At 35.5% G+C, this 23,596-nt stretch overlaps 1 protein-coding gene across 1 annotated transcript in view; it reads left to right on the top strand.

The window, feature by feature from the left end:
- Nucleotides 1-23,596, top strand: part of TEX11 (testis expressed 11) — a 371,261-nt gene that overhangs the window by 22,599 nt on the left and 325,066 nt on the right. The window contains exons 4-7 of the mRNA XM_044764084.2: nucleotides 2,819-2,903; nucleotides 6,928-7,007; nucleotides 12,705-12,785; nucleotides 12,876-12,995. Coding sequence (XP_044620019.1) covers nucleotides 2,819-2,903; nucleotides 6,928-7,007; nucleotides 12,705-12,785; nucleotides 12,876-12,995 — 366 coding nt within the window. The remainder of the gene's footprint in view (nucleotides 1-2,818; nucleotides 2,904-6,927; nucleotides 7,008-12,704; nucleotides 12,786-12,875; nucleotides 12,996-23,596) is intronic.

The raw sequence follows: 23,596 nt of genomic DNA, 5'->3' as shown, positions 1-23,596 counted from the left end.
GCAGTGTACATGTAATATTTGTGGCATCATAAAAGGCAATTTCTTCTCTTTTCCTAATATTTTTATTATAGAACTTTTCAAACAGAAAAGATGAGATTATTTTGCTTTGGGCATCAATATAACAGCCACTTAAATTCTACAGTTGTTAACATTTTACTGTATTTGCTTTATCACATATCCATCTATCCTATTTTTTGGGTGCATCTCAAAGTGAGTTGCAGAAATCAATACACTTCACCCCTAAATGCTCCAGCATGTATATCATTACCTGAAGTCCAGTATTTTATTACAGATCGTTGTTGAGTTAAAATTTACATATGTAAACATTTTTGTACATACAATTTTATATCTTACTTTTTTCGCTAGAGACATAATAAACAATTTCCCATGTTAAAACAGTTTCCATGACCACTATTTTAAATGACTGAATAATATTCTATCTAGTGAATTTATCATAATTTATCTATGTATTTCTTTATTATTGGATATTTATATTGTTCCTAATTTTTCACTATTGTAAATAATGATATGAGGAACACTATAAAGTGCAAAGATTATCCCCTCCAGATCCTCAAAAAATTAAAAATGAAACTACCGTATGATCCAGCCATTCCACTTCTGGGAGTATATCCAAAGGAATGAAAATGCTAACTTGAAAAGATATCTGCACCCTCATGTTCATAGAAGCATTATTTCCAATACCCACGACTTGGCAACAACCTAAATGGCCATCAATGGACAAGTTGATAAAGAAGTTGTGGTATATATATATGTGTATATATATACCACATGTGTATATATATTTATATACACACACACAATGGAATATTATTCAACCATAAAAAATCAGTGAATCCTACCATTTGTGAAAACATGGATAAACCTTGAAGGCACTATGCTAAGTGAAATAAGTCAGATAGAGAAAGAGAAATACTGTATGATCTCACTTAAATGTGGAATCTAAAAAACACCCCCCTCCTCCCTCCACAAATGAAACTCATAGAAAAGGAGATCAGACTGGTGGTTACCAGAGGTGGAGGATTAGGGAAGGGAGAATTGGAAGAAGGTGGTACAAGCTTCCGGTTATAAGAAATAAGTATTAGGGATGTAATATACAGCATGATGACTATAGTGAAAACTGCTGTATAATATATAGGGAAGTTTAAGAGAATAAATTCTAAGAATTCTCATCACAAGGAAAAAACTTTTTCCTTTTTTCTTTCTTTTATTTTTCTTGTGCCTATATGAGAAGATGGATGTTAAGCTGAACCTATTGTGGTAATCATTTGACCATATATGTAAATCAAACCATCATGCTCTATGCCTTACACTTATATCTTAAACTTATATAGTGATGTATGTCAATTATTTCTCAAACAGGAAAAAAAAGATTATCTTCTCCACATTTTGGATTAGTTCCATAGGACAGAGTCTCAGAAAAACAATACTGTGTTGAAACATGTAAACATTTTTTGGTTCTTTTTACATATTGTCAAATTACTTTCCAAAATACCGAAAATGACAGCTTCTTTGAGTTATTTTACTCTGGGTGTTTATTTTCCCCCCTCAATACTGTTTGTTCTTCTGGGGAATGTGGAGTCAAGTATTAACTCCATGTATTTTTGATGAAACAAATCAAATAATACTTTGTATGAAAGTCATCATTAGGTCAACTGTGGCATGGAGATACCATGTGAGAGTGATGGAGATGAGCGTGAGAATTAGCCCTGGAATAGTTAGTGAAATGACAGCTATGCTAAATAAATAATCTGTTTAAAGGGGAGCTCATCAGAAAAATGTGGAATTGTAGGTGAGAAAAGTGGCACTGGAGAAAATAATTGAAACTAAAATACAATTGTGCACCATCATTGTACATAAACTGGTTTTTGTTTGTTTATCCAGTTAGTATTCCTCTCAGTTATATTACTACCAATATGTTTATTATAAGATAATGGTATATAGCTTCTATCATAATCACCATAGCACCCTGGGAGATTTAGGCCAGAGCTATGCTGTATTGGTCTCAGGCAATAGTACCACTCAGGACCAATAATTGCCTGCAGAGGTCTCTTGCCAGAAACCAACCTGTCCTAAATTACACATGTTTTGTGTCTCCATTTTATCCTTGAGACACTATGAGCTTGATTTATTTTTGCGTCCAGTTGACTAGGTTCCACCTGATAGAAAGATAAACCCCAAAAGAAGCTACTAGAAACATTGCTCCATGGTCCCTGGAACAAAACACAATAAAACAGCAAATCTTGTTATTTGAATATGTATTCTTTATTTAGCACTTTGGCAGGAACTACAAGTGCTACATAAGTTGCATGAGATATGATCTTTGGTATAAAGGAGCCTAGTTGGGAAATAAGAATAACAGCTAAAACAATTAAAGAATAAATGATACAAAGTAACATAATTAATTGCTCAATTATGTGAAACTTAATGAATATAAGAATTCAAAGAAGAGAGAGATCAATGTAGGCTGTAGTGGTTGCTGAAAGCTTCGTGGATGTTCCTGGTGAGACTGAACTGGATTTGAGTTACATAAAGACAATGGGAGGAGATATATCAGGTAAAGCCAACAATATGAATAAAGGTGTATAGAGAATAATGAACAAGCTGTGTTCATGGGACAGTGAAATAATTACTCTAACAGTGGGTAAGTTTTTGGGAGGAAAGGTACAATGGGACTAGATTATGGAGGCCCTGTAAATAACCCACAATAATCACATAAACATAAAACATGCAAGAAAGAAAATATTGTTGGAGGTAGGCAGTATTTTAACTGGCTAAGAAAATGTTTTCTTTTGTCCAGGTTGAAGAAATGGCAGTAAACCTGTGGAACTGGGCAGTTACCAGGAGAGTAGGTTTGGTTATAAGTGAAGAGCAGAAAGCTAAATGTATGTATACGTTTTGTGACTCATATTATGAGGAGTATTCTTATATTACATTAGGTTGTGTTCCTGCAGTGTAAATAATATTTTGACCAGTTCTTAGATGGAGAGTTGTTAAGAGAAAACTAAACAAAGCAAACCACGTGCAGTGGTTTCTCAAGCAAACAGCCCCCTTCCGTTTTAGGATTTTTCAGAGGTTAGCTCCTTATTAATAAAAGTTTAAAAGTGTCACTGCAAGAAATAGTCTGCTGGTGAACAACAAAGATGATTAAAGAGTGGGAAAATGAGAACTTGAGGAAATGTTAAAAGACACAGATTATTTTCCCTGGAGAAGAGATGATCAGAAACTTCAGGATTCTAAAGGACCATCAAATAGTAGTTTCCTCTTTCCATTAATAATAGAGTGAAAAATGTTGCTATGTGAGGGATTTAGATTTAAACATCTGTAAAGAATAGTTTCCTCATGAGGTGAAGTGATGAGCATTGGACTGAGTTACTGAGAAAAATTAGATGTTTTTTCCTTCCTGCAAGAGCAAGCAAGGAGAAGAGGAAAAACAAATCAAGAACTCCAAACCAAACTCATCTGCTTGGATGCATTAAATGTGGTTCTCTCTGGCAAAGTTCTAGTGCTTTAGCTAAATGGGCAGGGTCTAGAGTGCTGGTTACTGATTCCCAACAAAGATAGTGACAGTTAATACATTTATGGAAAGCATATTGCCTCATGAAAGGATACATTGAGGCAGCAAACCAAAAAGTGAATCTCTTGACTGCTTGGCTTTGTAAAGACAAATGAATTTTGTGTGTATGCAACAAATAGAATTTATTACTAAGTATTTATTTTTATGAATATAAACCAAACTGTATACAACTTCAGTGTAGATATGGAGTAATTAGTGGTTAATATAGTTAGTAATATACTTACTTATTAGTCTACTCCTCTATCAGGATGTTTAGAGAACAGTTCTATCTCTTTAACTCTCAGATAAATGTTGATATTACTGCTCCTAGGAGACTTAGATCCTGTAGTTATGGGGAGGGAAGAACTAGAAATTTATCTGTGGGAAAAACTTAGTACACATGTGAACTGTGTGATAATAAAATGCATTAATTCTAAACTCCTACCATTCTGCATATCAAGAAACATTGCTCTGGCTGTTTTTCACTGCTTGCCAAATAGCAGGGATTTGGGAGATTAAGTGGGAGCTGCAGCCCTAGGACCTCTCCCAATGTACCGAGTGTGTTCATGGAGCAGTTCTGAATCAGATATTTTAGTGCTTATTATGTGTATAGTACTTTTAAGATACAGTGGAATACAGGCTTTGGTGCAGGAGGCCTCTGATTTAAAAGAGTTTTATTCCAAAAATATGTTGATTGGAAGATATTTTGTCTCCCTAAAAACAAATTCAGTGTGCCTGGATTATGTTATGTGATGAAAAAAGTCATCAAGATTTGTAAACTACAGTTTGTTTGTTATTGGAAAGAATTATGGAACGATGAACAGAAATAGGAAAGCCAGAAGTAGAGAAATTACTTGTAAATTTTAGTTTTAGACCTGTTGCATTTGAGGTAACAAGAACTTATAAGAAAGGTCAGGCTGCCTATAGATTTGGTAGTTATTCACATGGAGGTGATCGTTGAAGCCACAAGAGTAGTTGAGTTCTCTGAGGGTGAATATAAAGAGCAATGGTTCTTAAATATTGGTATAAATAAGAATCGCCTGTGGAGCCTATTAAACTACAGATGCCCAGGCCCACCGTTGGAGATTTTGATTTTTTAGGATTAGGGTGAAACCTGGGCATGTCTATAATTTGAAAACATTTCTCAAGAATTCTCACGCACACTAAATTTTAAGAACCAATGGTGTTGAGAGAACAGAGTAGTGAGATTGTAACTTGACTTTTCCAGTTAAGGACTGGGAAGAAAAAGAACAAGGATAGGAGACCAAAAGGGACAGTCAAAACATTCTAGAGTCTCACTACCCATTTATTGAGTACATGCTCCCTATAGGGTTGTCACACCATCTTATGGTTGGCAGTAGGTGAAAGGGACCAGGTAAGGCTCCAGAACAGAAATACCAGGCATACATTATGCTTGAGGATCTTGGAAGGAATGAGTTAATGCTAAAGAAACAATAAAAATAAAGAATTCGCAAATGCCAGAGGACGCAACACTATGTGTTGCCTAAAGTCAATTCAAATATCAAGCTGTGGGCGCTGATGGAGCAGAGAAAGGCCCATGTAAGGAGTCAGTCAGCAAGCACCTAACCAAGATGTTTATAATATAGAAGGGCCAAGGATAGGCTGATGAGAAGACAAGGACAGAGCAACAGCAACAAAAACAAAACAGCTTAATACTGAAGTATCGTTCTGCCTCAGCTTCAGCTGCCTTTGGCCTGAAGGCTTATATAAACAGTGGGATCAAGGATGTGGGGATGAGAGCAGACAAAGTTCTTAGACTAAGACATTTCCCACAGAGGCACACTTTCACTGCTGAACCAGAATAGTGTGAGGCCAAGGAAGTAGTGTTTTTCAAAAAGGTTATGATCATTGTGAAATGTTGCTAAGAAGTCAAGGAAGTTGATCTTTGGGAGTACAGTTTTAGTAAAGTGGTAGGGATGCACAACAGATTGCAGGGGCTTAAGGAGATGAGTAGCAAGAAAATAGAGGCAGTAGATAGACCATTCAGTTCAAGAAGTTTGGCAATGAAGGGAAGGGGAGAAATGGGATAGAACCTTGAAGCACAGTGGGGTTAGTTAATTTTTTTCAAGGAAAGGAGATGGATATGTTTGAAGGTAGAGGGGAAGGAGTAAACTGAGAGGAAAGGTACTGAAGATATCTTTGGAGAGGGGAAATAATTGAGAGATCAGGGTCCTTGAGAATACTCCAGAATTAGTGAGCTTTGGAAAAACAAAGGAAATGTTTTTAAAACCGGAAATGCATGACAATGTAAATATATGATTTGAAATTATTGGGTTTTTTTGCTGAGGAAGAGTAGCCTTGAGCTAACATCTGTTGCCAATCTTCCTCTTTTTTTTTTTTGCTTGAGAAAGATTAGCCCTGAGCTAACATCTATGGCAATCTTCCTCCACTTTATATGTGGGTCGCTCCCACAGCATGGCTGGTGAGTGGTGTAGGTCCATGCCCAGGATTTGAACCCATGAACCTGGGCCATCAAAGCAGAGCCTAATGAACTTAACCACTCTGCCACAGGGCTGGCTCCTGATTTGAAATTAGTTTACCGAAAGTTTTCTTTCAGAAACAAATTAACTTTCTAAGAGATGAATAGATTTTACTTCATGATGGGTAATAAAAATCTGACTATCTCAATTATGCTGTAATTTCAGCTGGGCACATCTTCTCTTTTTCAACAAAATATTAATTAAAAATGGTATTAGCATAGATAGAATGGCAGCTGAGATCCCACATCAAGGCAACTGGTTCAGTTATATGTGGAGTCATCTTTAAAAAAATTGGATGTGTTTTATGATGAAAGAAACTACACAATTAAAGAGGTTACAATTATTCAAACTTTCCTATTTTCAGGGGAAATTAACCATATAATGAAGATATCTGTATTTTCTAAGAACTTTTATGTCATCTACAGAAAACAATATATTTAGAAAGTTTTACATTTTAGGAGAATAACCTAAACCTATCCTGATGTTCAGAAGTCGTCAGGTGTTGAATAACTTTAGATTCCGGTTCTACTTAGAGTTATTTTGCTGCCAGCATGGTACATACAAGAGCATTATGTGGAACCAGGTATCTTCAGTGAGTCTTTGGGATTTAAGGCTTGCAGAAATTAAAATTTGAAAATTAGTTATCTGTCTGACTGGAGCATTAAGCGATTGATTTATCTGATAATTTTCAGGTCATTTACTTTTGATAATTGACTTTTTAAAAAGGCCTTTAAAATTCTTGTTTTTAACAATAAAACTGGCTTAATTTCACTCTTCTTTTCTCTTTATAGATGTATTATAAAAATAGAATGAATGTTTTGTGTTTATGGGTGTCTAATTACTGTTTTGCAGTACGGCATGTTGCTTGCAAGTTGGTGTGTATGTGTGAAGACTCAGCTGTTTCAGAAGAAGCTATTCAAAAACAGATTTTGGTAAGTCCTAATTAAATGAGGAGAAAGTGCAGATGCACTGAGAAAGTTGTTACTCCTGTGAAGATGGTTGAAGTTAGGGTAAACCTGAAAGGGGGTCCATGTTCCTTTTATGATAATTATATCTGTTACAATGAAAAGTCTCAGTAGTACTATAGTTGTTATTACAGTGATTCAGTGGACTAAATATTAAACTTATAATTCAAGATTTATGAAATGTAATGAAAGTAATACAAAGTAATATTTCTCTGCTCCATCCCTTCCTACTCCCTGTTTTCCTCCCTAGAAGCAAGTATGTTTTTTTAGTGGAAAATATTTCTCCTAGTGTTTGAAAACAATATTTTTTAAGAAGCCCAAATGTACACACAAAATAGCTGATAGTACTGTGATTTCCTCATTTATCCATCACCCAACTAGAGTAATCATCAACTCATGACCACTCTTGTGTCTTCTATATCTCCTCCAACAGAAAAACCCCGGCCCCATGATTATTTTGACACAAATTCAAAATACATCATTTTGTCCATAAATATTTCAGTATGTGTCTCTAAAAGGCAAGGTATTCTTTTATTCAAACAAACTCAATAGCCGTTATCACACCTGATAAAATTTGCCAAAGATTTTCCCAAATCATCAAATATCCAGTCTCCCCCACCCCACCCCGCCTACTTGCTTGCTCCTCCTCTCTCCAGTTGGTTCTTTAGAATCAGGATTAAAGAAAGTCCACACCTTGTTATTTTGTTTATATGTCTCTTTTAATCTATATGTTTCCCCTTCCTTTTTTTCAATCTGTTGAACAACTTTATTTGCTGAAGAAACCAGGTTGTTTGTTCTATAGAGTTTCCTAAATTTTGGATTCTGATGACTGGATCCTCATTGTGTCATTTAATATAGTCCCCTGTTTTTCCTATAAACTGGTAGGTAGATTTAGAAGCTTGATTTGATTCAGGTTCACCTTTGTCAAGAATAATTCATGGGTGGTATGGTGTACTTCCATCAGGAGGCACTAATGTCTGCTTGTCATTTTTGTTGTGTTAGTGCCCTTTGATGATTGTCCCTAGATCCATTATTTCTGTAGGGGTTTGCATATTCTAATTCTGTATTCCTTCTTTGTTTATTAACTGGAAAAGAGAGAAACTTTCCCTCATCAACTATTTGGTTACTCTGAAGTATACTTTTACAAGAAAGACAGTCTTGATTCTTTCTCTTTATTTAGTAGTTTGCAGAATAATGAGTTGGTTCTCTAACATCCTTAAATGATGACCAAGCAAGCTTTCAAAAAAAGTATCATTGTGAACTCATGGATTTTAATATATGTAATGAACTTCAATCCATTGTAGTTATTGTTCTTATTGAAGCACAATGTCCTATCTTTGGCCAGAAGGAACCTCTTTAAGTGATTTTGAGTCCTTCTGACATGACCCCAGTAATCTTTGATTTCTCGTATGACAAGATATCCAGGCTCATCTTGTATAGTTCCTGCCCTAGACCTGGAATCAGCCATTCTTCCAAGGAGCCCTGTTTCCTTTAGGTGGAAAATGTTATTTAGAAACCACAATCTGGACATGACAAGTTGTTATTGCTCTTGCATCAGTTATTGTTTCTAAACCTTTTTAGTGGACAGAGCTATGAAATACATATTTTTTTAATAAGAGAAAATACGTAATGAGTTCATACTGGTATTTCCAAGTGATATTTAGGATTATAGGGTTTCACTTGGCTTCTTGATTTTATATTTGTGTCTTTTTTCTCTGGTGTTTGACCTTAAAAATAAAACAGCTAGTTACTTTACCAGCAAAACAAGTTTATGTGGGAAAAACCAAAGAATTGGAATTCAGGACCAAGATGCTATGGCAAAAGCCATAGGCAAGTCCAACAATCAAAGGAGAGGAATGTTTTTCTATGGGGAAAAAGGAGGAAATGGAGAAATGTTGTTTTGAATGAAAGTCCATTGGAGCAAAGCAAGAGTTAAGGAAGGTGATGAGTTCTCATTGGCTAAGTTACTGGGGTATTTGATTTCTGTTAAGGATACAATGTACATTTCTTGCTGTGATTGACAGTTCTTTCCTATTGAAGACTTCTTTCCAGTTGGGGTATATAATTGACTATCTTTTCTGTAATTGACCTTGAGTGGTACTGCATGGGAGCTCCCTCTTTTGGCTTCCTGACTCCATTTTATTTTATTTTATTTTATTTTTTTTTGAGGAAGATTAGCCCAGAGCTAACATCTGCTGCCAATCCTCCTCTTTTTGCTGAGGAAGACTGGCCCTAAGCTAAAATCCGTGCCCATCTTCCTCTACTTTATACATGGGACACCTGCCATAGCATGGCTTGCCAAGCGGTGCCATGTCTGCACCCGGGATCCGAACTGGTGAACCCCGGGCCGCCGAAGCAGAACGTGCGAACTTAACTGCTGCGCCACCAGGCCAGCCCCCCACCTCCATTTTAAATGAGGTTTCCCTGTATTAATTTACACAGGTGCTAACAATCTTGGTGCCTAACAACATTAATATAATGAATAATTTGTTTTATCCTAAAAATTGTATATTTATAATAGTTTTGGAATATATAAATATCAATATTATTACTAGGAATGATTTCTAAAAATTGTTTAAGAATTTTTTTGCACTTCTTTTATTCTTGGGATATATCTCACTGGGAATATACAGTCAAAATATTGTTTTAATATTATTAAAATATTGTTTAAAATTACTTGAAATAATTCCTTTCTCTGTGATTAAACTATTGACTTGATACATAGTTAGGTTCATTTGTTTCTATTTGTTTTTGATTTTTAGTGATTGCTTTTTTCCCCACATTTTGGTTGAATTTTGTTTTATTATTATGTAAAATATTTACATGGTTCCAAAGTCAAACCCACTAAACGGAGTATATTCAGATAAGTCTAGCTTCTATCTCTGTCTTCTCCACCCTGTTTCCTTCCTTCCCCTCTAGATAACTATTTTGTTTATTTTATTGTTTATTGTTTTGGTTTTTAAATATAAGGAAACAGGTATATATTCATATCTCCCCCTCCCTCCTTCAAGGTTCTTAGATAAATGGTAGCATTCCATATATATACTTTTCTCCACCTTTTTTTTTTTTACCCCATTTAACTTTATAGCCTAGAGATCACTTCATAGCAGTATATAGAGATATTATTCTTTTTTTCATAGCTACATAATATTCAATTGGTGCATGTACCTTATTATATTCAGCCAGCCCTCTTCGATGGACATTCGGATTCTGCAGTGAATTGCCTTGTGCATACATCTTTTCCTGTTTTAAGGCTATTACTTGTAACCATTTCTATTTTCACTTCTCATAGTTACCTCCACGTGTCTTAATCATATGCTTATGTCACTGTGTTGGTTTGCTAGGACTCCCACGACAAAATACTACAGACTGAATGGGCTAAACAACAGACGTTTATTTTCTCACAATTCTGGAAGCTACAAGTCCAAGATCAAAGTGTTGGCATATTTGGTTTCTTCTGAGGCCTTTCTTTTTCAGTTGCAGATGTCTGCCTTCTTGCTGTGTCCTCATATGGCCTTTCCTCTGTGTGTGCACATCCCTGGTGTCCCTTTGTGTACCCAAATTTCCTCTTATAAGGACACCAGTCAGATTGGATTAGGACCCACCCTATTTGTCTCATTTTAACTTCATCACCTTGTTAAAGTACAGTCCATTCTGAGGTAATGGGAGTTAGGGCTTCAACATATGAATTTTGGGGAGACACAATTCAGCCCATAATAATGATTATTCCATCTTGATTTATCAGCTTTATATGTGATCTATTTTTTTCTGCTATGATAGATGAAGACATATTATCTTATATTACCTCCCCCTACATCCCCTTTCAGTTTTTGTTAGTTATATTGTACTATTTTTAATTTATCTGATAGTTATGTTTTAAAACTTTAAATAACATATTTAAATTTTTATTTCTTTCTCCATCAGTTTTGGAGCATATATCTTTACTTTTCACTCTGAGGATATTGGTACCTTTACTGTTCTCTCTACCTTTCCTTACCTTTAACCTTACAACTCCTGTCACCTTTAATAACATTTGCATTTTTGGCTTCATTGATTTCAAAGAATGAAAAGTAGAAGGAGCATTTTATTTCTTGTGACTACTATTTAATTCTGTGGATAACAATGGTATTTCTCTTTGTTTCCATCTGCTAGCTCTCTTAATTCTATTTCCTCAGGTATTCTTCTGTTTGTTGAGTGTGATGTCCTGTCCTTTCATGGTATTGGTTTCCCTCAATTATTTGGTGATTCTTGCTCATATTTTATTTGAGATTTCTTGATAGTCTTCTGTGAATGCTGTGTCAAACTATATACTAGGTTATAGTAAATAAACTGAATCCAGTGACTGATGGAGAGAAAGGACTGGATGTTTTGCATTGACCTGTGTTGTCAGCCAATTGGAACCCTATTTTTCTCCAGCCTAAGTGATTGTACTCATTGTTCCTTCCTGGGACAGGAGTCCAGGGGGAACTCCTGGGGGTTCCCTCTTAGGGAGAAGCCAACTGCCTGATACTCCTATTGTTCACGTCCATAATGTTTCCACATTTTGCATTTTTGTGCATTTTGAGATGTGGGTTTTTGCCTCATCCCATTTGCTGTCTGTTTCTCAGAGCTTCCTCATAATTTCAGGTCAACTGAAAATGTCCCTTGTTTTCCAGGATGCTTACTGTATAAGAAAAATATGCGTATATTTTCTCTTATTTCTAGAGAATATGTATAAATCTCTAGAAATGATATATATATCATATATATCATATGATCATATGATATATTTCACTATATGTGATATCACATATATCATTTCTAGGGATTTATAGTATATAAAATTTATAGTATGCACATCATTTCTAGGAATTTATCATAGAAGGGATGACTGTGGTGTGTGCTCAATCCTTCATCTCAATTCAGGCCTTGTTTGCTTCCATAGCTTTTGTGCATATTACATATCAGCTATTTATTTAGATGTCTGTTAATTACAATTCTGTGAGCTTCTTCAGGGTGCCTGGCATGTAAAGGATAATTAATAAACATTTATTGGGTTAATAAAAATTTTATTAGAGATGTAATTAAAAACTAGAACCCAGGTGTGTTGACTTATAGTCTAATGCTTATCATATAACTTTCTTCAAGTATGTGAAGCATTAATTTTTCAGACCTTTCTCTTCCTATCTAAATTATTCCAATGTTTTCTTTTAATATTTCCTTCGAAGATGTGTTTTCAAGTCTATTAATTTTTTTTCTGCTTTTTCTCCCCCAATCCCCCCAGTACATAGTATATTGTATATTTTAGTTGTGGGTCCTTCTAGTTGTGGCATGTGGGACGCTGCCTCAGCATGGGCTGATGAGCAGCACCATGTCTGTGCCCAGGATCCGACCCGGTGACCCTGGGCCACTGAAGTGGAGTGCACAAACTTAAGCACTTGGCCATGGGCTGGCCCCCTCAAGTCTATTAATTTTTTATTATTGATTTTCTTAAGACCATTTCTCTTGAATTATGGAGTTCAGAGCAGAACACAAAAATCTAATAAATGCTGTAACTTTTTTGTTTTCTGTGGATTATACTGCTGAATATGGACACAGGCTTAAATATTTTCTCCAATACTCTCCTTGATCAGTTTGGAGGAGGTGTGAATTTTTAAAAATTATTTTCTGACTTCTCTCTTCCAGATGAATATGAAAACAGGAAAAGGGTGGCTGGATGTTGGCAATGCTGTGACCGCTGATGAATTTTTTCAAGTTGCCATTGCTGTAAGTTACCATTGATATTTAGCCGTGGCAATTATTAGTAAAAGTTGTGGTTATTTTCATCATTACATTGTATTGTGGTTTTATTTCCAGGGTCTGGAGCAATTATATGTCAGATTAATGCAGAGGAGCTCCACTGAGGCCCACATGGCTATGCAGAAGATTGCTGTAGAGAGGGACCTTTTCAAAGTGCTTTCCTACCAAGCAGAGTCAGTAGGTATCATAGTGACCAGAGCCTCACAGTGGGGCACGTTGTATAGGCAAATGCAAAAGTGATGAGATGTAACCTATTAGAAGAAAGTCAAGTGTCATTGGCCTTTCATAGGATATTATATTTGACCTTTTTTTTTTTAATCTGTCTCTTATATCTGAAGGTAATGTTACTAATGGTGATTGGTATCTGTGTGGGGGTGGATGAGGTTGGAAAGACTGATATATAACTAAACATCATTTTTAACCACTGCATGTAATATCTGTCATTTATTTACGGCAATAGCCCCTACTTGAAATACCTGTTTCTGTTTGTGACTGTTACATTCATAGTCTGCCTAAAATATTTGCCTAAAAAGAGCCTGAGTTTTCATTTGTGATTGTTCTGAGTTGTTTGCTGATGTTTTCTAAAAGTCTGCTGCTATCACTGTTCAAAGTTGTACTTTACCTCTGTTTGGCTTGTGAGTTTCCTCCTTTTGTTACTGTGCAGTTAGGTGTGCATTTTCAGTTGACAAAATGTAAGCTGTGATGAGTTTGTTCTGTGTAATTATGTAATTTTAGCAATGAAAGAGGCTTTAAAAATCATCTAGTATAATCCTCTTATTTTTATTTTTTGACATCTTTATTGAGTTATGATTCATATGCTATAAAATTCACATTTAAAAGGTACAATGTGGTTTCAGTGTATTCACAGAATTGTGTACCTTCATTACAATCTAAGTTTAAAACATTTTCATCACCCCGAAAGGAAATCTCTAACCCATTAGCAGTCACTCTCCATTCCTCCTGACCTCAGCCCTAGCCACCATTAATCTACCTCTGTCTCTATAGATTTGCCTATTCTGGATATTTCATATAAATGAAATCATACGATAAGTGGTCTTTTGTGATTAGCTTCTTAGCATGTTTTCAAGATTCATCTGTGGTGTAGCATGTATTAATACTTCATCTTTTCACAAATAATTTTCCACTGTATGGATATACCACATTTTGTTTATCCATTCATCCATTGATGAATATTTGACTTGTTTCCAATTTTGGGCTATTATGAATAATTCTACTGTGAACATTCATGTGCAGATTTTTTTGTGTACATGTTTTTATTTCTCTTGGATATATACCTAGGAGTAGAATTGCTGAATAACAGGGTACTTCTATGTTTAGCCGTTTGTGAAACTGCCTCTTTTCCACAGTGGCTGCACCATTTTTCACTCCCACCAGTAGTGTATGAGGGCTCTATTTCTCCATATATAAGATTTTTATAGTTTTACCTCTTAGATTTAGGTTTGTGATCCATTTCAAGTTAATTATTGGGTATGATGTGAGGTATGGGTCCAACTTCATTCTTTTGCATGTGGCTATCTAGTTGTCACAGCACCATTTGTTGAAAAGACTATTCTTTCCCCATTGAATGGTCTTGGCACCCTTGTCAAAAATCAGTTGATCATAAATGTGAGAGTTTATTCTGCACTCTTGATTCTATTCCATTGATCTATATGTTTGTCCTTATGCCAACACCACACTGTCTTGATTACAGTAGCTATGTATCTACTGTAATGATTTGAAATTAGAAAGTATAAGTCCTCCAACTTTGTTATTTTTCAAGATTATTTTGGCTATTCTGGGTCTCTTGCATTTCTGTGTGAATTTTAGGATAAGCTTGCCAATTTATGCAAAGAAGCCAGCTGGGATTTTGATAGGGATAGTGTTGAGTCTGTAGATCAATTTGAGGAGTATTGCTATCTTCATAATATTAAGTGTTCTGATCCATGAATAGGGGATGTATTCCCATTTATTTAGGTTTTATTTAATTCTTTCTTATTTTTAAATGATGAAACTGAGTTTCAGAAAGAGGATGTGAGTTAGTTGAAGATCTGACACAAGAACCAACATTTTCTGACTTCCAGTCTAATGCTCTCTACCCTACAAATTAGGTTGATTATGTAAAACAGTGATCCCTCCTTTGGTAATTTTGTCTTGCCTTCTTTATTTTTTTTTTGAGGAAGATTAGCCCTAAGCTAACATCTGCTGCCAATCCTCCTCTTTTGGCTGGGGAAGACTGGCTCTGAGCTAACATCTGTGCCCATCTTCCTCTGCTTTATATGTGGGATGCCTACCACAGCATGGCTTGCCAAGTGGTGCCATGTCCGCACCCGGGATCCGAACTGGCAAACCCTGGGCCACCGAAGAGGAACGTACGAGCTTAACCACTGCGCCACCGGGCCAGCCTCTTGTCTTGCCTTTTAATGTTAATATCCTTTTGTGGGTTACTTTAATGCAACTACTAAAAAACTGATATGAAGTCCAGCATGTCTTGGTCTTACATCTTAACTCTTCTACCAACTTGCTCTATGACCTTGGGCTGTTACTTAACCTCTCTAAGGCTATAAGAATCTGAAATTTAAGAGAACAGCTGTCTATGTATTACACTGTGACAGAGGTACATTTGGCTTGATAGCAGTTCATGTGAAAAAGACCTATTTTTCTTTTTAAAGATTGGCACCTGAGCTAATATCTGTTGCCAGTCTTCTTCTTCTTTTTTTTTTTCCTTCTTCTTCTTCCCAAAGCCCCTCAGTACACAGTTGTAAATGCTAGTTGTAAGTCCTTCTGGTTGTGCTATGTGGGACGCCGCCACAGCATGGCCTGACAAGCAGTGCCGTGTCTGTCATCAAGATCCGAACTGGCGAAACCCTGGGCTGCCGAAGCAGAGCGTGTGAACTTTAACCATTCATCCATGGGGCCAGCCCTGACCTATGTGTTTTAATTCAAGCTCAAGCTTAAGTTAGTGATGTGATGTAGGTGCAAAAAAAAGTTAGCACAATCTTAGGCTATATTAATAGATATACAGTTCCAAGATCTTGGCAGATATTCTACAGTAGTTAGTTCACATCTTGAGTATTGTGATCAGTCTAGCCATCACACTTTAAAATCACTGGAATAGTGTGGAAAATATGTGAAAACTATTTGGAGGATATAGGGATGTCTGCCTGGAAAAAAAGAAGACAGTAGGAATGATAGCTCTCTTTAAATATTTTGAGAACTATCAGATCAAAGAAGATAAGCTCCACAGGATAAAACAAAGACCAATGGGTAGAAAATATAGGTAGACAAGTTTGGGCTCAGTGTAAAGAAACTTTTTATCAGTGATAGTAATCCAATAATGAAATAGCTTTGTTGCAAGATGGAAGTCTGTTGTCACTGAAAGACTGCAAGCCAAGGTGTGAACATCCTAAGAATTATCTATTGTAGAAGGGATTCCTTCATTAGGTAGGAAATTAGACTAGATGACTTAAGTCTCTTCTTTAACACAAAGATTCTGTGATTCCAGAAAATCTTGTAGCATTTCTTCAGTGTTGTGGATGTTGATAGCTAAATGGTATCTCCTTTAGCTTGCTGAAAGTTTTAGTAGTTATGTTAAAAAATGAGAATTATATATTTCTTGACTTTGATTTGTGTTGACATCTCCAAAAGTTGAAATGAAGACTAATTCTTTTTGGGGCCGGCCCAGTGGTGCAGGGGTTAAGTTCGCATGTTCCGCTTCAGCAGCCTGGGATTCGCCGGTTTGGATCCAGGGTGCAGACATAGCACCGCTTGGCAAGTGATAGGTGTCCCACATATAAAGTGGAGGAAGATGGGCATGGATGTTCGCTCAGGGCCAGTCTTCCTCAGCAAAAAGAGGAGGATTGGAAGCAGCTGTTAGCTCAGGGCTAATCTTCCTAAAAAAAAAAGACTAATTCTTTTTGCTGTAAGTAAATTTTTCATCTGAAAGATATTCTTACCATCAGGGCCTATAGGTTTTGTTGATATTTGCTTGGCAGAAAACATCTTTAAGAACCACTGTTAACAGTAGTGTTTATTAATGAGTTTTCTCTGTTCCAATAGAGCTCCAGAGATATTCTTATAGATCTTATAGGCCTTATCTTTCTTTAGGCATTTACCATTGAACTGGTTGTATAACTTCTTTATTAATTTATTATTTATTAAATTATTCAACAGAAAATTAGCATCTTCTATCAACAGAGTACTAAGCTAGGCTTTATGGGGGAGGGAAATGCAAATAATCACATATCCTATCCTCAAGGAGATTACAGTTTAGTTGGTGAGATAAAGAATGCATATTCAAGATAGAAAGAATTAAGTACCATAAGAGTAGTGCAGACAATTTATCTATATGCAGTGTTCAGTGCTATATATGGGTGGAGTTATAAGGTATGGTCATTCACCTCGAGAAAATTATAAGCTAGTTTGGAAGTTAGGCTATAAGTGCATTTTTAAAAAGTGGAAAAAGGAAAATGTAAGTGCCAAATGAGTGTCATAGATGAGGTGGGGTACAAACTACATCTAAGGTGGTCACATGGTCTTCATAACAATTGCTAACGATTTACTTTTCCTCAATCTCTATATCCCCCTGCAAAGTGATGGATAATCTTCTGTTTACCCTTGTGCTACAGATTATCCATCTGTAGTCTTTTAGCATTGTAGAAGTAACTATAGATCTTGGTGTTTCTCCTAATTTCCCATTTCACTTGTCTGTTGGCAGTGCCTCTTTCTGTTGTCATATCATCTGCAGATGCAAGGGTCATGTGTTGTGCTTCTGCTCCCTTCCCTCTTTACTAGGATAAGACCACTTGTGGAAACTGGCAGGGTCACAGAGAAGTAGATGCCGCGAGCTTATCCATAAAGACTATGATGGAGGGTATCCTGGTGATGCAAGCCAAGTGGAAAGCCCACTTTCTCTACTATACCAAGGGCCCTGGTCCACTGTCTCTCCTACTAGTTAAAAAAACAGTAATGTAAAAAATTAATCTTTGTGTTGTCAGCGTCTAGCGTGGTACCTGGCACATAATAGACAATATGTAAATGTGTGTTGTACAAATGAATCCACTCTCCTATTATCCCTCTTTAACCTCTTTGTCCCCACAAAAAGTGTAGTAGTAGTATATAAGATATGAAAGATCGAGAAACACTGGTATAGACAAGTACTGTAAGAGTATAAAAAGGGGGGTATTATTGTGGGCTGGGTTGTAGAGGAAGATACACAAAGGATTTAGGACATGATTTGTACTTTGAAGGAAGGAATAGATTTAGAAAAGTGGGGAAGAGGGCACAGGGTATTCTAGGCAGAGCAAAGGCTTGAGCATGGACAAAGTCATATAGGCAGAAATGTGCTTGTTTTGTTTAAGGAATGTCGAGTGACCAGTTTATTTGAAGGGAAGTATTTGTGCAAGGGCATAGTAAGGACTAAGTTTGGAGAAATAAGTTTCACCAAGTTGAGAAGGCCTAAATATACCTCTCTGAAAAAATACTTTTGATATTTTCCTAAAGGCAGTGATGGTTGAAGGTTTTTGGGAAGAGGTAAGCTGGCACCAAGTGAAGAGTAACCTGGCAATAATGCTTAAGGTGGATTGAAAAAGTGAAGAGAATGGAGGATAGTTTACGCATGAAATGATGAGAGCCTGGACTATAGCAGTAGGGGCAATAATGGGGAGGAAGGGGGCAGATATAGGAGATATAAAGGAAGCAGGCATTTATGCTCAGTGAGAAAGACTGAATCACTCGGTCCTTGAAGGCAAGAAAGGGAAGATAATAAGAAGGCTGATTCATTTAACAAACATTTACATGTTGGAGGGATGTAGTAAAAAGTAGAGCAAACAAAGATATGACATACCAGAGATGAAGGAGGATTAGAACAGTGAGTCATGTATGAAAAGAGAAGACCTTTTCAAGGAAAAAGGGATGATCAGCAGTGGCCAGTGCATGAGAGAAATAAAGGAAAATGAGGTTGGAGAAGAGGATATTGGACTTAGCATTTAGGAAGACAGTAGTGACCATAGAAAGCAGTTTAATAGCAAGGTAAAAGTGGAAGACAGACTGTAGGAGTTTAAGGGCTGAATGGATGGTGAGGCAATGGAAGAAGTTAGTAAGGTGGGGGTGTCTGTGAGTTCAAAATTGTTTTCATAATAATTGTAAGGTATTTGCCGTTTTTGCTATATTGGCATTGTACTGGTGGTGCAAAAGCAATGGTGGCACTTTAACATGAATTGAGACAGGGGCACACTCTTTACTAGTAGTCATTGTATTCTTCAGTGCTTGCAGTAAAAAGAATGCCAGTTTTACTTAAAAATACCCTTGGTGGAACAGTAAAAATGATTTAATTTGATTAAATCTTGACCCTTGGATGCTACATATCATTTTAATATTCTATGAATGAAAAGGGAAGTACCCACAGAGCACTTCTGCTGCATATTGAAGTATGGTGGTTGTCTTGAAGAAAGGTCCTTATGTGATTGACCTGTAAGCTGAAGTAGCTACTTCTGTTTTCACACAGCACCATTTTTACTGGAAAGAGTGACTGACAGATAAACTTTGTTCATTCACTCTTGGGTAGTTAGCAGACATTGTCATTAAAAATGAGTGAAGTGAGAGTGTGACTTCAAGGAGAGCACCTGACAGTATTTGTTGCTAGTGATGAAATTTAAGCTTTTAAGTAAAAATTAGAATTTCGGAAAACTTGTACTTCTACCGTGAGCTTGATAGCTTCCAGATACTTAGACTTCTCTGATGAAATTGATGGTGATATTAACTTATGTGATTTTTAAAAACTTTTTATTTTGAAATAATTATAGGTTCACAGGAAGTTGCAAAACTAGTAGGGAGATCTGGTGTACCTTTCACCCAGTTTTCCTCAGTGGTAACATCTTGCATAAATATGTTTAAACATTTTAAAACCAGGAAATTGACATTGGTACAACCCATAGAATTTATTCTTATTTCACCAGTTTTACATGAACTTGTGTATGTGTCTATAGTTCTACATAGTTTTATCAATGGGTAAATTTGTGTAACCACCACCACAATCAAGATACAGAGCAGTTCCATTGCCACCAAGATCCCTCGTACTTCCCCTTTGTAGTTATACCCACTCTCCCATTCCCAGTCCCAGGCAACCAATAGCCTATTTTCCACCTCTGTAATTTTGTCATTTGGAAATGTTATATAAATGCAATTATATAGTATGTAACCTTTTGAAACTGGCTTTTAAACATAGCATAATTCCTTTGACATCCATCCAAGTTTTGTGTATCAATAGTTCATTCTTTATTTGTAAATAGTATTCTATGATATGGATATACCACAGTTTGTTTAGCCATTCACTATTGAGAAATTTGGATTGTTTCCAATTTTTGGCTATTGCAAATAAAATCAGCATGAACATTTATGTACAGTTTTTGTGTGGACATAAATTTTCATTTCTTTGGGGTAAATGCCCAGGAGTACAATTGCTAGGTCAAATGGTTAGTGTATGTGTAGTGGTTTATTTTTTAAGAAATTACCAAACTGTTTTCTAGAGTGGCTGTGACATTTTAATTTCCACCAGCAATGCATGAGAGATCACATTCTCTGCATCCTTGCCAGCATTTGGTATTGTGACTCATTTATTTTGGCTGTTCTATTAGCTGTGTAGTGATATCTCACTGTCATTTTAATTTGCACTTTCCTAATGGCTAATGATGTTGAACATTTTTTTCATGCACTTATTGCATCTGTATGTTCTCTCAGGTGAAATGTCTGTTCATTTTTCTTGTCCATTTCTAATTGGATTGTTTGATTTTTTTACTGTTGAATTTTGAGAATTATATATTCTAGATTTGAGTCTTTTGTCAAATATGTATTTGTAGATATTTTCTTCTAATCTGTAGCTTGTCTTTCATCCTTTTGATAGAGTTGCAGAGCAAAAGTATTTAATTTTGATCAAGTCCAATTGAGTTTTTTCTTTTATGGATTCTGCCTTTGGTGTCATCTCTCAAAACTCTTCCCCAAGCCCTAGATCTGAAAGATTTTATCCTATATTTTCTTCTAAAAGTGTTATAGCTCTACCTTTTACATTTAAATCTGTGATCGATTTTGAGTTAATTTTTGTATAAGGTGTGAGGTTTTGGTTGAAGTTCCTTTTTTTTGTTTATGGATATGCATTTGCTCTAGCACCATTAGTTGAAAAGACCATCCTTCCGCCATTGAATTGCTTTTGCACATTTGTCAGATATCAGTTGGCCATACTTGTGTGAGTGGATCTATTTCTGGGATCTTTATTCTTTCCTTTTAATCTATGGGTCTATCTTTCTTCCAATACCACACTGTTTTGATTACTGTAGTTATAAAGTAAGTCTTGAAATTGGGTAGAGTGATTCTTTTCATTTTATTATTGTTTTTCAGAATTGTTTTAACTATTCTAATTCCTTTGCCTTGACATGTAAATTTGAGAATAATCTTGTCTACATTTGCAAAACATTTTTTGCTGGATTTTGATAGGAATTGTGTTAAGCCTGTATATCAATTTGGGGAGAATTGACATCTATTATTTTCTTTTGTTGCTTGTGCTTTAGTTGTCATAGCTAAGAAACTATCACCTAACCCAATGTCATGACTATTTACTCCTATATTTCAGTCTCAGTCTAAGAATTTTATAGCTTTTAGCTTTTACATTTAAGTCTGTGATTCATTTTGAGTCAGTTTTTCATGTGGTGTGAGGTAGGTATCTAACTTCATTCTTTTGCATTGGATATCCAGTCCCAGCACCATTTTTAAAAAAGATTATTCTTTCCTCGTTGAGTTATCTTTGTACCCTTGGCAAAAATCGCTTGACCCTAAATGTAAGGATTTATTTCTGAACTCTCAATTTTATTCCATTGATTTATATGTCTATCCTTATGTTAGTAGCACAGTCTTGATTACTGTATCTTTGTAGTAAGTTTTGAATTAGGGAAGTGTGAACCCTGCAACTTTGTTCTCCTTTTTCAAAATGTTTTGCCTATTCTGGATCCTTTAAATTTCAATACGAATTTTAAGATCAGCATGTCAATTTCTGCAAAAAAGCCATCTAGAATTTTGGTGGGAATTGCATTGAATCTGTAGTTCAATTTAGGGAGTATTGCCATCTTAAGAATATTAAATCTTCTGATCTGTGAACATAGGATGTCTTTCCAATTATTTAGGTCTTCTTTAATTTCTTTCAACAATGTTTTGTAGTTTTTAGTGTGAAAGTTGTTTTGTTAAATTTATTCCTAATTATTTTATTTTTTGATGTTAATTTAAATGGAATTGATTTCTTAGCGTTTTTTTTTTGTTTACTCACTGTTAGTGGATAGAAGTAAAATAGGTTTTTGTTATATTGTGCTCTGTAACCTGGCTAAACTTGTTTATTAGTTCTAATAGTTTTTTGTGGATTTCTGAGGATATTCTATATACAAGATCATGTCACTTCAGAATAGGGATAATTTTATTTAGGAATTATACTTAGGAATAAATTAAAGAAGTGCAAGACTAGTACACTGAAAACTATAAAATATTGTTGAAAGAAATTAAGAAGATCAAAATAAATGGCAAGGTAGCCTATATTCATGGATTGGAAGATATACTATTGTTAAGATGGCAGTATTCCCCTAGTTTGATCTACAGATTCAATTCAATCCCTATCAAAATTCCAACTGCCTTGATTTCTGCAGAAATTGATAAACTGTTCCTAAAATTCATATAGGTATTCATGAGACCCAAAATATCTTGAAAAAAACAAAGTTGGAAGACTCACATGTCTTAATTTCAAAACTTACTACAAAACTACAGTATCAAGACATTGTAGTACTGACATAAGGGCAGATATATAGATCAATTGAATAGAATTGAGAGTTCAGAAATAACTCCCCACATTTATGGTCAAATACCTAAAAGTAAGAGCTGAAAGTATAAAACCCTTAGAAGAAGACATAGGTATAAATCTTTGTGACCTTGTGTTAGGCAATGATTTCTTAGATATGATACTTCAGGCAGAAGCAAAGAAAAAATTGCTGAGTTGGACTTAATCAAAATGTAAAACTTTTGTTCAGCAAAAGACACTATGAAGAAAGTGAAAAAGCCCACAGAATAGGAGAAAATATTTGCATGTCATATATCTGATAATTGTCTGGCATCTAGAATATATAAAGAGCTCTTAGATCCAACAATAAAAAGACAACCCAAATTTAAAATGGGCAAAAGACCTGAATAGACATTTCTCCAATGAAGGTAAACAAATGGCCAATAAGCACATGAAAATATGCTTAACATTATTAGTCATTAGGGAAATGAAAATAAAAACCACAATGAGATGCTACTTCACACCCACTCAGATATGTATAATCACAAAAATGGAAAATAAGTGCTGGTGAGGATATGGAAAAATTGGAACCCTCATACACTGCTGGTGGAAATGTGAAATGGTGCACCTGCTGTGGAAAATAGTTTGGAACTTCCTCAAAAAGTTAAACATAAAGTTTCCATATGACTCAGCACTTCCACTCCTAGGTATATACACAAAAGAATTAAAAACATATGTTCATACAAATGCTTGTAACACAAATGTTCATAGCAACATTATTCATAATAGCTCCAAAATGGAAATAACCCAAATTTCAATCAGTTGATGAATGGATAAACAAAATGTAGCATACCCATACAATGGAATATTATCAAACCATAAAAGAAATGAAATATTCACACATGCTACAACATGGATGAACTTTGAGAACATTTTGCTGGGTGAAAGAAGCCAGATACAAAAGGCCACATAG

This window comes from Equus asinus, chromosome X (genome assembly GCF_041296235.1).
Source record: "Equus asinus isolate D_3611 breed Donkey chromosome X, EquAss-T2T_v2, whole genome shotgun sequence".
NCBI lineage: Eukaryota > Metazoa > Chordata > Mammalia > Perissodactyla > Equidae > Equus > Equus asinus.
The sequence above is the reverse complement of the archived record's forward strand: the minus strand, read 5'-3'. Positions and strand labels throughout refer to the sequence as shown.